The sequence below is a fragment of the Pantherophis guttatus genome, chromosome 6, assembly GCF_059756535.1.
Source record: "Pantherophis guttatus breed Tessera chromosome 6, ASM5975653v1, whole genome shotgun sequence".
In the NCBI taxonomy this organism is placed as follows: Eukaryota; Metazoa; Chordata; class Lepidosauria; order Squamata; family Colubridae; genus Pantherophis; species Pantherophis guttatus.
In genome coordinates this window covers 53,820,555-53,838,403 of record NC_142068.1, presented here as the reverse complement: position 1 = coordinate 53,838,403, position 17,849 = coordinate 53,820,555, and the positions used below count along the sequence as shown (strand labels likewise).

Genomic DNA, 17,849 nt, shown 5'->3' with positions numbered 1-17,849 from the left:
AATGATATGCCATCTCCAAATATTTAGATAGTGCTACCAAGCTAAGAAGAACTATAACATGATATCACATTATAAAATAACCATCCCAGAATCAAGACTTGTAACATGTTAAAAAAGCAGTAGAAGAAAAGAAAGAAGTTATATATAGCTTTTGCAACTAGCTGAAATAAAGCCATACAATTAACAATCGATATCTCTGTTACATAAAGTGTTCCATTAACATTCCAAGATCACAGCTCCTAAGCAGCATAAAGCTAAGCTGTTTCTAAGTATATACTTCTCCCTAGAGAAATTAAAACAAGGGCAAGGTATAAAGAAATAGGGTATCATAAAGATATTACTAGACCCAGGTGTCAGTGTAGTTAATTACTGCTGCGCAAAAAGAAACCATTTCATGATGGAAGAAATAGAATGCAATCTTAAGTAGCTTCATATTTCAGTAAAAGTAATCATTTTCCAAATGGTTGGATAGAAATTATTAAAATAGAAGAAGTGATCCCAGCTGTTCAGTTGTAATATCATAAAAATGTATTTTTTGGCCAAAAGAAAAGATATGTTTGTAATTAGCCTCTCCTCCAGATCCATTGGCAGTCAAGTAGCTCTTGTGATGTCTCATAATGTGTATTTCTACATCCCAATGGCAGCTTTTTTGGAAAGAAGTGCAGAATGAGGTCAGAAGTATTAGAAAACTATGTTCTCTTACTCAGACAAAGGGACAAACATCTCTCACAGTATTGTACAGTGTTTCCAAGATTAAATTGTGCAATTGTTCAAAAAGCATATAAATGCTTATATCGCTTAGAAGTAGAATGTAACTCTGAACTGTTACTACTATAAGAAGAGAAATCTCCTTACACAAACATTTGAGACAAAATTTTAGCTTAATTTACAGTTACATCTTATTAAAATTAAGACTGCAATTCCTTTTTATCTGATAGATTCTTACATTATAAAGTGTTTGTTTTTGTACTGTAGCATGAAACAATGTTACATTTAAAACTTTTATCTTCATTTCATAGTACTGTAGGGGAAGGGTTAATTGATACACAGAAGAGTATAAGCCATAGTGCAGAGGAATTTACAGTATACACAAGATATACATTCATCTTAAAATAATGAAAAACTAAGTAGTTATTGCCATTTACAGTATTAAAGAGCAATAGATTAACTTCCATTTTATATTATGAAAGTTGGAACGTTGCCAGTTTCCATTCTGTCTGATTAGTGCAGTTACAGAAGTAGAACAGTATCACAATATCTTGATAAAGATAGTAATGAGAAATACCAAGTTAATCAGAGTTCTAATTAAAATTCAATCAAAAATGTATGAGAAAAACACAGAACTTAAATTACAATCAATAGATATTTTAAAGACTGCCTTCTTCAGTTCAGAAATCTTGCTCTGCTTTTGCCACGATCAAAAGCAATAGCAGTCAGTGAATGGTGAGTAAATAGAATAAAAATGCTAGGTCCATTTATCTACAGAGAAAAATGTGTTCTAATTATATTCATTAATAGCAGTGAAAATAAAAAAGTGGGGGAGGGAGAGGGAATAAAAAAAATGCTTTAAATAAATCATGGGCCTAAGAAAAGTCACAGAAGAAAGACATGACATTACAAATGTGTATACATCACACTAATTCGTCAACTGATAGAACTGAAACTTGCCCTTTCAAAATGTGTAGTATGATGGCTTTAGAAAGTGCAGTTCATTAAAAATAATAACTTATGAAAAGTAACCTCTTGGATAGGATTTTGAGCTGGCACTGTGCCATTTTGCATAAATATCAGTGAAAGATCATATAGATCATATTATATTCTTCACACTTATCTTTTCTGCAGGCAGGGGACAAACATTACCATCCAAGTTGTGCACGATGCAGCAGATGCAACCAAATGTTCACAGAAGGAGAAGAAATGTATCTGCAAGGTATAGAAATTATATATTGATATATAGAGAGATACAGAAGCTACAGTTAATGCTGAATGCAGAAACATTATGGGCATGCCTCAACTTCCAGGAGCAATCAGGGGTGGGCTACTAGGGGTTCAGAGGGATTCAGGAGAACCTCTAGCTAAGATTCTGTGCAGTTTGGAAAACCCCCAAATCCCATTCCTGGTGCCTGCTCCGCCCCTCCCAGGAGTCCCCACGCAGCCCATTTTGGATGCAGGTAAGTCAGGGCATGTGCAGAGGCTCAGGAGGGAGAAATATGGCCCTACCCGAAGTTCAGGAAGGCCAGGCTCTCTTCAGAAAGCCTCTGGAGCCTGAGGAGGCTGTTTTCACCCTCCTGGAGGTCAAGAGAAGACTCCAGAGCCCAGGGAGGGCAAAAATGCCTAGTGGTGCAGGAGGCCGCCTAGGCCACGCCCACCATGACCACGCCCACCCATCAACCGGGCAGAGAACCCCTTGGTAAAATTATTGAAGCCCACCCCGGGGTGCAATTCAAGATGCTGGTTATTACCTATAAAGCTCTTGGTGATATGTTTATCTTAAGAACTTCCATAGTTTCTTCAAATCCTGTACAAGTTGAAAAAGTTGTTATGGTCCAGGTCCCATCCATTAAACAGCAAGTTCTGATGGGACCTAGGAAGCTCACCTTCTCTGTCACAGGACCTGCTTCCAGGAACATGTTAACAGTGTCTTCAAGGCTGCACTGAGGTTATAATAGAACTGTTTTGCTTTCAGTGTCATTAATTAATCTCTGTGGATTTTCTTTGATCATTTTTTCTGATTCTGACCAAATATAAAAATATTGCCTTGCTTCAGTTCATATCCATGTGTGTTATTAGGAAATGATAAAATAAGACTAAAGTATAAATCAACATAGAATTTGCTGAATCTAAACACAAGTAAATAACTTTGTTTCTTTTTCTTTTTCTTTTCAACCAAAAATAAGAAGTACCAGAATTTACTGTAGGAAAACAAGTTTCTTCTAGTGCTTTTGTGACTATTAACATATTTCCATTATTTATCAGCAACAAAAAAGTGCAGCAGTTGTTTTTTTTAAATTTAAACTTTTCTTAAAGAATAGTGCAAAGCAGTGCAAAGCTATATGATCTGGAAGTTTAAAGAAAAATTTCACTGTATACTTGCATTAGATTTGTCTACACACCAAATAACTTGGAAATTTTTGTCATATCTTCCTGTTGAATGAGAATCTTGGCTTCTGCCTAATCCACTCTAAATTTAAATTCTGCTCATAGAACTGAATTTTCCTTTTTTTCCACATGTCCTTTTGCCTTGCATCCAAGATCTGCCAGGGTCTCAAAAAATCTGTCTCAGGGAAACATTTCAATCTTCTGAGTCAAGTTAGGGTGGCCCAAAAAGGCCTTGGGAAAGGGACATCTAGTCTGCTAATAAATCCATGGAGGTGAGAAGACAACATGACAAAAAAGACGTTTGTGTATTGATAAATTTATTCAAAATGAACATTTGATTTAGTCTGATTTTTCTGAAGCTAAGTAATGGAGAAACAGTGCACCTTTTAATTTTGACGGGTGTGACAGTTATTTTCTCCAGCTGAATCAATGTGGAAGGAAGGAGTTTGGAAAAAGTAAATCTGCCAAAAGACTTAACTGTTTAAGACATGGATGCATCGACATTGCACTGTGTGCTGCATACTTGCTTCTGGGAATTCTGCAGTATGTGATTAATTGTACATAAACAGAATATTATGGAACAGAATTTAAGTCTTCTTTTAAAAGGAGACTGATTCAAGTCAGGATGCTACTGCAGAAGTTTCTACAGTTAAGGAAAGTGGGAAGAATTAAAAGTCCCTATTTTAAATGGATTTCTTCTGAGCTGAATGAAATGTAATACAATTTATCTTGCTCTTTTCCACAATAGGTTCAACAGTTTGGCATCCCGACTGTAAACTGTCTACAAAGGGAGATGAAAAGCTAAGGGTAAGAAATAATTTGCATTTTCTGATTTTTTAAGAACTGTATGATGATTTGTTTCACTTAAAAATATTACCTTTTTTTTTTTTTTTTTGCAAAATTTAAAAGTTTCTTTTTATAATTGTACTGTTGATCTTCCTGTTGGGTTTGGTCTTGGGTGGAAATAAACATTTGATTTTATATGATTCCTTTAGAAATTCGAAATCTTTTTTACAGACTTAAGGATGTGATCCTGTTTATTTATTTAAAGTTAATATGTCCCTTGAATAAGTCTCAGCAAAGAATTAGAATAATGTATAAAATCTGCCAATTTATGCATTTTATCATTCTGAATTCCATTAAAGAAAAAAGAATCATGAATCATTTGAATTCATGATTATGCTATAAACTGACAATATAATCCGATATACTTATTTATTTATTTTATTTTTTATTTTACTTCGAATTTATATACCGCCCTTCTTCCTGGGAACTCAGGGCGGTGTACAGCCAGATAAAAACACATAATATAAACATTAAGAACAAATTAAAAGGAAATATCTCAATTTGGCCAAAAATTTAAGAAACATACAAATTTAAAATCATTTAAAAGGCATTGTTATGCCAGCCCGGCTTGTTGGAAAAGGAAAGTTTTAAGGGAACGGCGGAAGGCACGGACGTCTTGGATTCTCCTTATCTCTGGGGGCAGCTGATTCCAGAGGGTAGGTTCCCCCACAGAGAAGGCCCTCCACCTGGGGGTCACCAGCCTGCATTGCTTGGCTGATGGCACCCCGAGGAGGCCCTCTCTGTGGGAGCGCACGGGTCGATGGGAGGTCGTCGGTGGCAGAAGGCGGTCTCGGAGATAACTAGGTCCTATGCCATGGAGCGCTTTAAAGGTGGTAACCAACACCTTGAAGCGCACCCGGAAGACCACTGGGAGCCAGTGCACCTCGCGTAGGAGCGGTGTTATGCGGGAGTGCCATGCAGTTCCCGTAATTACCCGCGCGGCCGCATTCTGGCCCAGTTGGAGCCTCCGGGTGCTCCTCAAGGGGAGCCCCATGTAGAGAGCGTTGCAGTAGTCCAGGCGAGAGGTGACAAGGGCATGAGTGACTGTGCACACGGAATCCCGATCAAGAAAGGGGCGCAACTGGCAAATCAGGCGAACCTGATAAAAGGTCCCCCTGGCAACAGCTGTCAGATGTTCCTCCAAAGACAGCTGCGTATCCAGGAGGACTCCCAGATTGCGCGCCCTCTCAACGGGGGCCAAAGACTCGCCCCCGATAGTCAGCAATGGAATCAGCTGACTATATCGGGATGCCGGGAACCACAGCCACTCAGTCTTGGAAGGGTTGAGCTTGAGCTTGTTCCTCCCCATCCAGATCCGTACAGCCTCCAGGCACTGGGCCATCACTTCAAGGGCATCTCTGGGGTGGCCTGGGGTGGAGATGTACAGCTGGGTGTCATCAGCGTACTGGTGGTATCTCTCCCCAAAGCCACGGATGATCTCGCCCAGCGGCTTCACATAAATGTTGAACAGAAGGGGCGAGAGGACCGACCCTTGCGGCACTCCACAGATGAGAGGCCTCGAGGTCAACCTCCGTCTCCCTGCCAACATGAACTGCGACCGGTCTGAGAGAAAGGAGGAGAACCACCGTAACACGGTGCCCCCCATCCCCAACTCTTCCAACCGGTGCAGCATGATACCATGGTCGATGGTATCAAAAGCCGCTGAGAGATCTAATAGGACCAGAACAGAGGAGCAACCCCTGTCCCGAACCCTCCAGAGATCATCAACCAACGCGACCAATGCCGTTTCCGTGCTGTGCCCAGGCCTGAAACCCGACTGGAACGGGTCTAGATAGGACGTTTCCTCCAGGAATTGTGGGAACTGTCATGCGACCACACTCTCAACAACCTTCGCCACAAAGCGAAGGCTTGCATACTCATAACATACTCTTCCATATGTGGGTGGAATCTGAACAAGATGTTGTTCAGATTCTATGAAGAAAACAAAAAGAATAAAAACATTCTAAGTTTCTAAAAAACAGAACAATTGCATGATATTTTGGCAAATGTTTATTGCCTTTCTAGGAAAATAGGTAGTATTTCAGTGTCCCAAAGAAGACCTCGGATAAAACTATTGTGCATTTTATTATTGCTTTAATTCAACCATGTCATTTTGACATTTCCCCCCCTTCCTACACCCTTACACTTTCATACAGTTCAGAAGTTTATAAATTTCATAAATACAAAAATTAACTTCCATCATTTTAAAATTTAAAGGTAATATGTTCCATTCTTACTGATAATATCTGGATCTGGATTTTTTGTTCTATTCCTGAAATGAATGAGATCCAGAAAAGGTTCCCACTGGTTAAAAGGAGTAAACTTTATTTCCCATATTTTCCCAAAAGATTTTTTTACTACTGTACACTGGAAAAATGGGGGGGGTTTGATGAAAGGAACGTAAAGAAAACAGGCATCAGAAAAATTATTTTCCTTGTTACTTGTATGGACAAACCATTATTTATATTATTAAATGGGATGTTGTCAGTAGTTGTTTGCATTCCACAGAAATATATTGCCCTAAGTTTTGCGTCATTATCTTCATTTGGCTTCATTTTGTGGGTGTGTATACCTTTGAGTCTGTGTTGATTCCTAGCATTTAGATCTACAGTATTCTTAAGTATCCCTTTTGAATGTCATTAAAATTTGTAAAGCTAACTTAAGTAGCCACAAAAATTGAGCTATTGATAAATAGTAAAGTCAGAAGTATGGTTCTTTTAAAATGATTATTAACTGCCTGGGTTTTGGGATGTGGGCCGGATATAAATGCTTAATAAACAAATAAACAAACACATTTGTTGCAAGATTAGTTCATCTCTAAGTTGAAGATCCAAACATGCTGTTGGCCAGATTGTTTATCTGTTGTCATTAGTGTGGTAATAATTCTTCAGCTAAGTGTTACTGACCTTTCAAAACCATTTAGCAAAATTCCCCGTTTCTAAGGAAACTGCAGCCATTCTTTCCTTTCTCTCCTACATGAACAAGTGCTTGTCTGGTTCAGCATAAAAGAAGTTTTGCATCTAAAGTATAAACTCTATTTCTTGAGAAACAGTAGTTCCAAAACGTGTATAGCTCTACAGAGAATCAAACCTGTTCTTGTTGTATTTCTCCTGACAATCAAAATTCATACCACCAGAATTACTTGTTGAAATAGCTTCAACTATCATCAGTACATTATACAGCATTTTGTCTACAGCGGATCTTGGACTGCATGCTCCTTATTATCGAGAGTTCCTGCTGGGTTAGATTTTAGGTGGAGTCCATAAAAACAATGATTATTTAAGATCCGTTCCCCTTGGGACATTTCCATAGAAGGTTACAGATGCCAGAAAAAGCAGGAAATAAATTAATCAGGTATAAAACTGTGGGGAATGTTTATTGCTTTCTAACGTGGCCCATAATCAATTTTTTTGTGGGGATTGACTGTTTCTCTAACTGCTGTTATGTATCAAATATCACAATGATTATAAGGAGACAACTTTTATGGAAAGGGAGGAACTTCGCTTTAATATATATGTTTAGGAAACCTTTCTCCTTTTTTCACTTTTCCTTGTTGTTTCTGTTTTATAACAGCATTCCTCATCTGATTTCTTTTATCCAAAAAGTTTGGTTCTTTGCAGGCCTTACTCTTCAGAGGTTTGCAGTTGTGTTACTTCTTTCTGCACTCAAGTTTTCAGCTGCTGCTTCCACTTCTTTCACTACCCTTACTTTCACTTTTTTAACCACTTAATGCACACTTGATTTTTAATTTTCACAAGTAAATGTCACTACTTGATATATATGTTTACATAGATTGCAAGAAAGGAAATGAGGATGCTAAAGAAACTATAATGAGGCATTATGATATTTATATACTGATACCATGTTAGTTGTTAAAGAGACAAAGTATCAATGGAAAGCATTTTACTTTGCATGTAAGTCGTTAAATGTCAACAGTCCTTTGAATTCTGGAAGATATCATTTTAAAAGAAAAATAAATCATCAGATCATCTTTGGGAATAAATCAGTCCCTGATTTATATATAAATAGTGCAGCCCATCTCAGATAATATTTAACATTTCCCTTCCATTTTACTGTCTTTCTTATCTACAAGAAGGGGGCTGAAAAAATATAGCCACTCTTATTTTCATTCTCAATGAGGTTAGTTAGCCTAGCCTAGCATAGGCATTCCTATGCTTAAATGTCAAAGTTCCATTCATGTGTCCTATATGTATTTATTTACATACTTATATAGGCATTGCTTCTCCACAGTTTAAACTTCCAGTTTTCAAGGTTGACTCAGTTTACATACTCCCCATTTTGGTAACGCTAAGTAAGCAATGTATTTAAGCCCAACTACTTGACAGTGTTTTATTCAAGTGTTTGTAGATTTTGTGCACAAATTAAACAGTTCTGTATATTTGTTTGCAGTTGTATGTATTTTTGTGTAAGCATGATAGCATGGATAATATATACATATTGCATGCCCATTTTATTTAGTTGGTATTCAAATCAAATATATGGCTGTATTTAAAATTGTTACTTATTTTAAAATATAACTCTCAGAAAACTGAGTGATGTCTTTAAAGTATCTGCTGTTCTGTGATAAATAGATGCAAGCTACTACTTCTTGAGATTGAATATTTACAGTTTCTTGATATTAATTTTAGTCAAAGTTTGTAATCTTCTCTGACAAAGGTTCTCAATGTTTAATGTCTTATAAAATGAACTTGAAAAGCTGAAAAACATGGGTTTAGTAGAGCATAATAAATTAATGATGCTTATGTTGTGCATAATACAGTAGCTTTATTATATATAATATTTAAATTATAGCTAGCATTCAGTGACAAGTTGAAACAACACCTGGTCTCAGGTCCCTTCTCTTCTCAAATATAGCTACAGAAATTTTAATTGCTTTTTTAGATTAATTTAAAAAATCATTATCTATCATCTATCTATCTATCTATCTATCTATTTATCTATCTATCTATCTATCTATCTATCTATCTATCTATCTATCTACCTACCTACCTACCTACCTACCTACCTACCTACCTTCTATCTATCTATCTATCTATCTATCTATCTATCTATCTATCTATTATTTATTTAATATATTTTCTGCCAATCTCATCATAATGTGATTCTTATTAGGAACTGGACAGTCTTATCATTCTATCATCAAAATAACCCAGCACCAAATCCTATGTAAGGATTTCATCTTTTAAAAAATTATCTCAAAGCTGCTTTTTCAAAAAGCAACTGGACTGTTGTTTTTTTAGGAAGATATTTCACTTCATTGGATTCTGTCTTTGGTTCTGTGGAATCTCCACAGACATTTTTAAAAATTACAATTTTGGGTATAGAAATGTTTTTTAACTCTATCCTAAAGCAAGTTAAAATTTAAAGGAGGTCAACATTTTCTAGTTTTCACAGAACTTAATTGGTAGAGGAAGCAAGAATATGTAGACTAAAGTCTCATTGGTCCTCGGCTTATAACAGTTCATTAGTGAGTTACAGAGACACTTTAAAAAGTGATTTATTGTTTTCCACATTTATGATCATTGCAGCATCCCCTCAATCACATGATCAAAACTCAGACAATTGGCAACTGACTCATATTTATGACAGTTGCAGGATCCCGAGGTCATGTCTCCTGACAAGAAAAGTCAATAGGGATTCACTTAACAACTGTGGCAAGGAAGGTCTTAAAATGGGGCAAAACTTACTTACTAAATAAATATCTTACTTAGCAGTAAAAATTGTGGTTGTAAGTCAAGGACTACCTGTATATCTTCATAAAGATCAGTTATACCCTAGCATTATGGACAAATGTAAGCTACTTATATAAAAAAGATGCCATCAAATTGTTTCTGTAAACCAGTACCTCTCTAAAAAAACAAAAACAAATCAAATTGACCTTACTAATTTTCTTTTTGTGGCGCCCAGAAGTTACTCCAGAGTGGGTAGGCTCTAATGTGTTTTTTTTTAAAGTTAAAAATAATAGAATTAGAGATGATTAAGAGGGCAAATGTCTTACATCCTTCTCGTAATTAAAATCCCTTCAAACTGCCTCAGAAAGGTTTTTGATATCTCCCATTGTAGTCTTTGTGTCATATAAAACTGATATAGCTCTTGAAGTGATGGAGGTTCCTGCTGTAAAAGAAAAAAATTATATCTAAAATGTAACTGTACTCTTAGCATGTACTTATGCATGTATGAGTCACACTCTTCTGTATTTAAGAAGCTATTCTTTGGGCTTGTTACATGGTAATTCTATATGAATGCAGTATGATTGCAAACACAAACCAAGCTATTCCTTCTTCTTCAGCTGTTTTCACCATCTTGTATACTGAACACAATCAAAACGTTAAGGCAGGTACTGTAAACTGTGCTGGATCAATGTCCTTGTATCTATTAGTAGTGCATCCAGTTGGTTTGATGTTCAAGGAATTATTATTGATACAGGGAACTTCCCCTATATAATTCTCCAGAGCATGACTTGAACATCTGCAGTTCAGAGATGGACAACATCACATCACTCTTATGGAAGGATGTGGATGGCTCCAGTATTGCTTTGTTTTAATTTTTTAAAAGATTATCTGTGTAAATTAAAATCCGTGCATGGCAAAATCAATGTCAGAGTAAAACAGAAGTGCTGATTATTGAGATAAGAACCAGTTTTGCTTTTTATTAACAACAGAGGCGAGTTCCTTGGGGCAATGCTGTATATAAATATGCCAACTTTTAAATGCAACAATTAACAAAAATGTTGTGTCATTGTGGTATACTAATTTAGATACTGGATTAAAACTTGAGAAACCCAGATGCATGTTCTCATTTCACCATGGAATTAATATCTTTGGACCAGCCAGCTTCCCCTGTATGTTATTATAAAGATGAAAAGAGGAGGACATATATAGTGTAATAGTTAAAGGCACCAGGGTAGAAGCCAGGAGACTGTGAATTTTAGACATTCTATAAATATTAATCCAATTAGGTGACTCTGAGCCAGTCACTCTGTCTCAGCCCTAGGAAGAGAGGCAGTGGCAAACTACTGCTAAAGAAAATTGCATGTACTTGTCCAAGCAGTAGCTAGAAATTACTACTGACTCAGTGGCACAAAAAATGGTGGTGGGAGGGGAGCATGGAGGTGAAAAGAAAGCCTTGTATGCTACCTTGAACCTTCTCATAGATCAGCGGTCCCCAACCTTTGAGGCTTGGCAGCTGGGCTGTGGGAAACAACGGAACTGTGCCATATACGCGCATGCACAGCCCTTGCCAAGTGGTGGGCTAGCGTGCCTTCAAGCAGCTCGACTTACACAAGCAGTGGGCCAGGGTGCACATGCACGATTGCCCATCAGCCAGCTGGTCGCTCAAGTTGAGTTCCACATGCACATTGGCCAGGCCCTCACACAGCCCAATTCTAAATAGGCCAGGGCCCAGTGGGCCATGGCTCAGAGTTTGGGGATCCCTGCCATAGATATGGAATGTAGGTATAGAAATGAATTTATCTTAATATGTAAAAGAAGTTTGGGGATTCTTTTGTACAAAAATGAGATATTGTGAGGAGAGAAACCAAAATAAATACATAAAATATCAGCAAATATAGGTAACTCTCAACTTACACCATTTGTTTAACTACCATTCGAAGTTAGAGTGGTGCTGAAAAACATGACTGTCACAGTGTCCCCTTGGCCCCATGATCAGAATTTGGTCTCCTAGCAAGCAATGCATATTTTCGATAGTTGCAGAGTCATGGGGTAATGTGATTGCCATCTATGAGCTTTCTAGGATGCTTCCAACATGCATAATCAATGGGAAACTAGATTCACTTGATGACTCTGTGATTCACTTAACAACCACCATGATTCCCTTAGCAACCGTGAAAGAAAAGGTCATAAAATTGATCACAACTTATTTGATGAATGTTTAGTGATGGAAATTCTGGTCCCAATTGTGGTTGTAAAACAGGGACTACCTGTAGAGCTACTTAATGGATAGCACAATTCAAGCCCTTATTTGTAGATCAGCAGTCTAAGGAACAGGCAACAATATTGACAAATTCTGTAACGATGTAATCAGAACAAATGTACTGTGCCCTCCAATTGTACATGCCTTATTTTACATTTGAATCATTGGCATTTCATATTTGTAATGTTGAACATTATGTAATAATGATCTTAAGGTTGCAAGTTGAGGTATTCTTTCCTTGGATGGTATCTATTCTATATGCATATTTATTTTTACATCAGTCATACCTGACTGATGTTCCTTACATTTAACTAAATTTATTTTGCAATTGATATCCGTACATTTTCAATGATATCATTAAAAAATAATCAGAAAGAGTTTTTTTGCAGGGGAACGTGTCACTCAGTATTATACGGTACATACTGTATTACACTCCTCATTTGCTAGTGTTGCACCTATTAGGAAATAAGTCAAACGAAACAAATTAATGCTTTTAAGTAAATGCATTTCTTAAAAATACAGAAACATTTTCCCCATAGGATATAAATGACATTGTAGAAGATGACCAGACTGATCCCGAAGGTAGGATCAAATGCATCATCAGTCATGAGTCCCTGCACACCCACAAGAGATCTAAGTCCAACCCACCTTGAATTCCTTCTTATTTTCTTTCACTTTTAATAGTTCAGATTGTTGTAGAGAGCTTAACCTTGTAATAAATCTTTGTGCTCATTTGATCTGCCTGAATCTCCTGATTTCCCCTGAGGGACATTAAAGTTTTAAACTTGTTTAGGTTTTCCATACAGAGGAATTTTGAAAATACTTGGGGGAAAAACAATTAAAAGAACATTGTATAAGTTTGATTGAAAGAAATTGCTTTCTAGCTGAAGTATCTGAATGAATATAAGAATTAACATTTCATTAAATGGTCATTAATGGTCATTAAAACAAGCAACCACAAATTTTTTACAGTGCAGAAATGATTTTAAAAACTTTGCATATTTAGAAATTTATTGATAAATCTGAAAGTTTCTTCTGGATACAAAAATGATACCCAAATAAGTCAAGCCAAAAATATGACTGACAGAAGACTCAAATAGTTGTTTAATTACAGGTCAGCAGATAAAATTTATTGTTATAATGGGGGGGGGGAAAGAATTAGTTGAAAAGCAAACTAATAATACCTTATAGTATTATTACAACAAGCATCAAATATTTGTTTGCAAAATATCCAAAATATTACATAATAGCAATATTTTTTTAAAAAAATCTTGCTTTACAAAAACAAACATATGTTGTTGATATATTTTATGGCATGTTCATTTTGTCTCTCAGTACTGGCTTATGCCTCTGAAGATCATCTTGTTCTTTGTTATAGACTATTATGCAAGAATAACTTGTTCTTTTGCTTTTTTACCCCATTTTTAAAAAGAAAAAGGAACTAAACAGCAATTTGCTGAAATTGGGAATTGGATATCCCACCAAAAAATTGGGAGATCTGTTATCTTTTACAAAATAAGGAAAATGTACTTACTGCCTATCTCTTTGCAAATATTTCCACAGTAATGTCTGGAATGAATAATGTTTGGTTTTGCAAATCTTGATCTTTGGTTTCTAGCCAGTGAGAGACAAAGAAAAGTTCAGCAAGAGTTTAATTATAAATGGTGTTTGGTTCAAGCAGGAAAAAAAAGGAAAGCACTTATTCTGATTATTCCTTGGACCTTGAAAGAACATTTGCTGAGGGAGGGAATGTGTATATATTAGCAAGGGGATTGGTTGATGCTTTGTAGTCTTCCCTATCCAGCTCTGTTGGATCCTACTGCACTATGAGGCAAATAAACAACACTGGTGTTTCGCTCTGAATTTAGATGAGAGATTTGGTGGTCAAGCTGGATTTGCAGTGGGGACATTCTCATCCCATCCATCTGTTTTGGTGGAAAAGAGAGTGTTGGCTTCGCTTGACCTTGATAGTATCGTCACATTGGCTCCATGGTTGGAGTTACTTGGCATGAAAGAAGGCTACCTCTCTCCCACAAACAGTAATACTAGGCAACAGCAGAGAGGGTTTAATGAAACCTGTAAATCTGTATAATCAGCAAAACATAATCTGTTGTTTAAATACGAAGGGGTCCTAAAAGAACTTAAATTGGTTCAGATATCCAGTTAAATTGTTATATTCCTTCATCAGGTAAGAAACTTTTAAATCTTGAATCTAGTTCAGCATGGCTCCTAGTATGAAGTTGATTAGCAAGTACTTTGTTCTGTGGAAGATAAATCTTTCTTCTGTTCAGATAATCTGAATATTCTCCAATTCTTTTTAATCATATTTATGCATGCTCATCTCTTTTCTTTAACAATTGTTTTTCAATTGAAATATTTGTGTGTGCTTTTTAAAGAAAAACAAAGCTTAGGCATATTGCCAGGATTTTATTTTATTTTACTGCAATAAAATACAAGCTTTTAGTTTTAGTTTTTTTTAAAGGATTTCCCACCCACCCACCCGTGTTTTCTATGTTGGGTTTGTATGTTCCTGAAACATAATTCAATTTTTGCCCCATTTCTATATTGGTTAAATGTGTAATGGGACAATCCTGGCAAATTTTATCCTGTCTTGCAATACCTTCCTGTCTCCCAGTTCATGTGCAGTTCTAAATGAATCTATAATTTTCATTTTATGACATGATTTTAACTATAAAATCTGTGGATATAAATTTCAGTTCTGAATGAAAGTATCTCCAACCTGATACTATCCAGATGCATTGAATTTAAACTCCCATATTTTTTTGACCATGCACTCTGGAAAATATGAGAGTTTACACAATAGAAAATTTACGTTTGGGAAAAGGAACAGACTGATAATGGGAGATGTGGGAGAATTGCTCACTTTATGCCTCTTCTTGTGAATTGAGGCTGCTCCTAGGCACATCTATGAGTTTTGTACCCTGAATTTATTGAGCCACCATACTCCTAATGTAGAGAGTTTAAAAACCAAGAACTTAGCTCAGGTACAATTTAAAAATTCTGCCTAGTCTGCTTCTTTCATTGATCATTGATATATCTCAATGAAACAGATAAAACTAGGATAAGGTGGCCAGGGCACAACCTAATTGTAACTACTGTATTTTTCAGAGTATAAAATGCACTTCCCACCCTAAAAGAAGGTGAAAATTTGGGTATGTCTTATATACCACATGCAGCCCCACCGCCGGCCCCCACCCTTTAGCCTCTGCCTCCCAGCAATTTACCTCCTTGCAGCAAACAGCCTATTTCAGCTTCAGCACAGCCTGATTAGCACAAGCAGTTGATTTCAGTTGGATCAGCCTCCCAACTCTCAGCTGTTTCAGGCTGCAGGGCTTGCCATTGCCTATTGCCAGGGGGCCTCTGCTGCTTGCTGCAAGGAGGAAAATTGCTGGGAGGCAGAGGCAGATTTTTTTTTCTTGTTTCCTCCCCGAAAAAGGTAGGTGCATCTTATAGTCCGGAGCGTTTTATAATCCAAAAAATATGGTAAGTAGATCTTTAAATGATGCCACAAAATAAGGAGATGAAATACACCATCCAGTTGTTCCTGTTTTCCTGCCTCTTCATGCTCAGTTAGGGAATTCCATGGAATGACCAAGATAAGAGGAGAGAATAAATAGTCCAAAAGAGCAATGCCTGTTAGATCTGCTAATTCAACCTGGTTTTCAAAAGAAAAACCCAGCCTGAAGTATTGGACTGTACTGGTTGTTCTGCAGACTTGCAGGAGTAGGCAATAATTGTCTTCTAAAACTTTGGTGTTTTTTAGTTCTCCTTGTGAGGGATTTAGCATGAAAAACTTTTCCAGTCCATAATGCTGTGAAACTTCTCTATAAAGATAAATCCAACCTGCTTCATCAGGCAAAAAAGTTTTAGCTGAATTTTACTTTTAAGAAAAAAATGGTCATTCGAAAATGAGCTTAGCTTTGAATGTTTCAAACAGGATATCTAACCCAACCATGTTTTTACAGTGTTTTTTTTCCTCCCTTACAGCCTACCCGGACATCCTCAGAGAGTATTTATTCAAGGCCTGGATCCAGTATTCCTGGTTCACCAGGACACACAATCTATGTACGTATACTTTCATAAAATGTTTTATTAATTAGCTTTTGATTTAGTGTTATGTTTTTAGAGATGTACTTATTTAGATCTATTATCATTCATGAAGAAAACAGTTCATGACCTGGGAAATCAGAATTATTTCCTCATGTTAATTCCTTTTTATCAATTAGATTTTTTTAAAAATCTGCCATAATGGTGTTTCTTATTAAAAAAAATCTTAAGACTCCTTTGTAAATTTTTGATTTGTTGTTTGGGCGTTGTCAATAATACAGATGGAACTTAACTTACAACTGGTCATTCATTTACAACCAGTCATTATGACCAACTCTCCCAAAAGTACTTAGTTTTGTACTAGGTGCTAAGTTCCGAGGTTCTGACAGCCACTGCCTCTTTGGTGTTCACATGACCTCATTTTGGGTGCTTGGCAGTCAGACTGCATTTATGGCTGCTTGCAGCGTCCCATTTTCACATGACCAGGATTTACAGACTTTTTGCAGAAAACCAGCATTTACTTCTGGTTTTAGGCAAAAATGTACCATAATAAACAATGGATTCCTTTAACAACTGCAGATTTGCTTAATGATTATTCACTTAACAACTGCAAAAAAAGTTGGAAAATTGGGTTGGCCACATGCTGTATGACCATCACAACTTCACGATTGTAATGGGCAGACTTCGTTACTGTTGTAAGTTAAGGGCTATCTATATCAAAAAGCTGTAATTTAAGGACATCATTCTATCCCCTAATGAGTGGCTGACAAACAAAATAAAACTTGGAAATGTAACAATTTGTTGGGGTTTTTTTTGTCTGAATGTGATGTTTTGTGAAGTTGGCAAAATAGAAATTGCTGTGGGCCATCAAAATGAGTATGTTTATGAGTGACAGCTCAATATGGTCCTCAAGTACTGTTTTTATAGGGCTCATAATTAATCGGTTACATGATACTGATGCCTGGATACTGCTCATAGTAAGCCATTGTTATTTTGTTAATAAATAAATCACAGTTGCTTAGCATTTAAAATTCACTAAGTCATAAACTCTGCTCCACTCACTAGCCATGTTAGTCAACCAATAAAATCCATGGATATTTTTCTCCTCACATCTTCTGTGATGGTTGTGGACCACCAATTTCAAGCTACAAAGTATACTTTGAAGGCAAGTCCTAATGTTCAGAAATTTCCACTTTTCTATCCTCTGGTTGCTGATTATTTTTTTACACTTCTTTGATGAATTGATGATTATCAAATCCAGTATTAATGGAATAAAAAGGGCCATTTGATTGAAAATGAATTTGGGGAGTGGAGGACAAAAAAAGGTAGGGTTTTTTGGTGGTTTTTCTTACAGGCAAAATTTAGAAGTGGATGTTAAGTGAATCTACAGATTTGTGTTTACCTGTTTTCTTTGATTCTTTAGGCAAAAGTAGACAATGAGATCCTTGATTATAAGGATTTAGCAGCCATTCCCAAAGTCAAGGCCATCTATGACATTGAGCGTCCAGATCTAATTACTTACGAACCTTTCTACACTTCTGCCTACGAAGAGAGACAAGAAAGACAGAGCCTTGGAGAGGTAATGAATTGGAAGTTCAGTTTTGAAACCAGTTCACTTGGTTTGTAGTTTAGCTTCTGTTGTTTTTATAAACAGCTGATGTAATGGTCCAGATGCTTCATATTTCTCAACTTCTTGCTTCTTTATAGCTTTGAAAAAATCTGAGTATTGGACTATGCTGTTTCACTTTCCTTTTTGATTAATAACTATGTGTGCAGGGATCCCTGTCCATCAGAGCTCTTTCCTCTCAACTTCATGCACATGCTTGCCGGGTGGTAGCCAGCAACCTTTGAGTTTGAAGCACTCAGTTGGGCATCAAATGTTC

General features: G+C 36.6%; 1 protein-coding gene across 14 annotated transcripts in view; it reads left to right on the top strand.

The window, feature by feature from the left end:
• The window catches only part of ABLIM1 (actin binding LIM protein 1), a 181,373-nt gene that overhangs the window by 123,982 nt on the left and 39,542 nt on the right, over positions 1-17,849 (top strand). For all 14 annotated transcript variants that reach the window (XM_087872927.1, XM_087872926.1, XM_087872925.1 and 11 more), the window contains exons 7-10: positions 1,843-1,930; positions 3,848-3,906; positions 15,907-15,984; positions 17,390-17,545. In XM_087872927.1, coding sequence (XP_087729053.1) covers positions 1,843-1,930; positions 3,848-3,906; positions 15,907-15,984; positions 17,390-17,545 — 381 coding nt within the window. The remainder of the gene's footprint in view (positions 1-1,842; positions 1,931-3,847; positions 3,907-15,906; positions 15,985-17,389; positions 17,546-17,849) is intronic.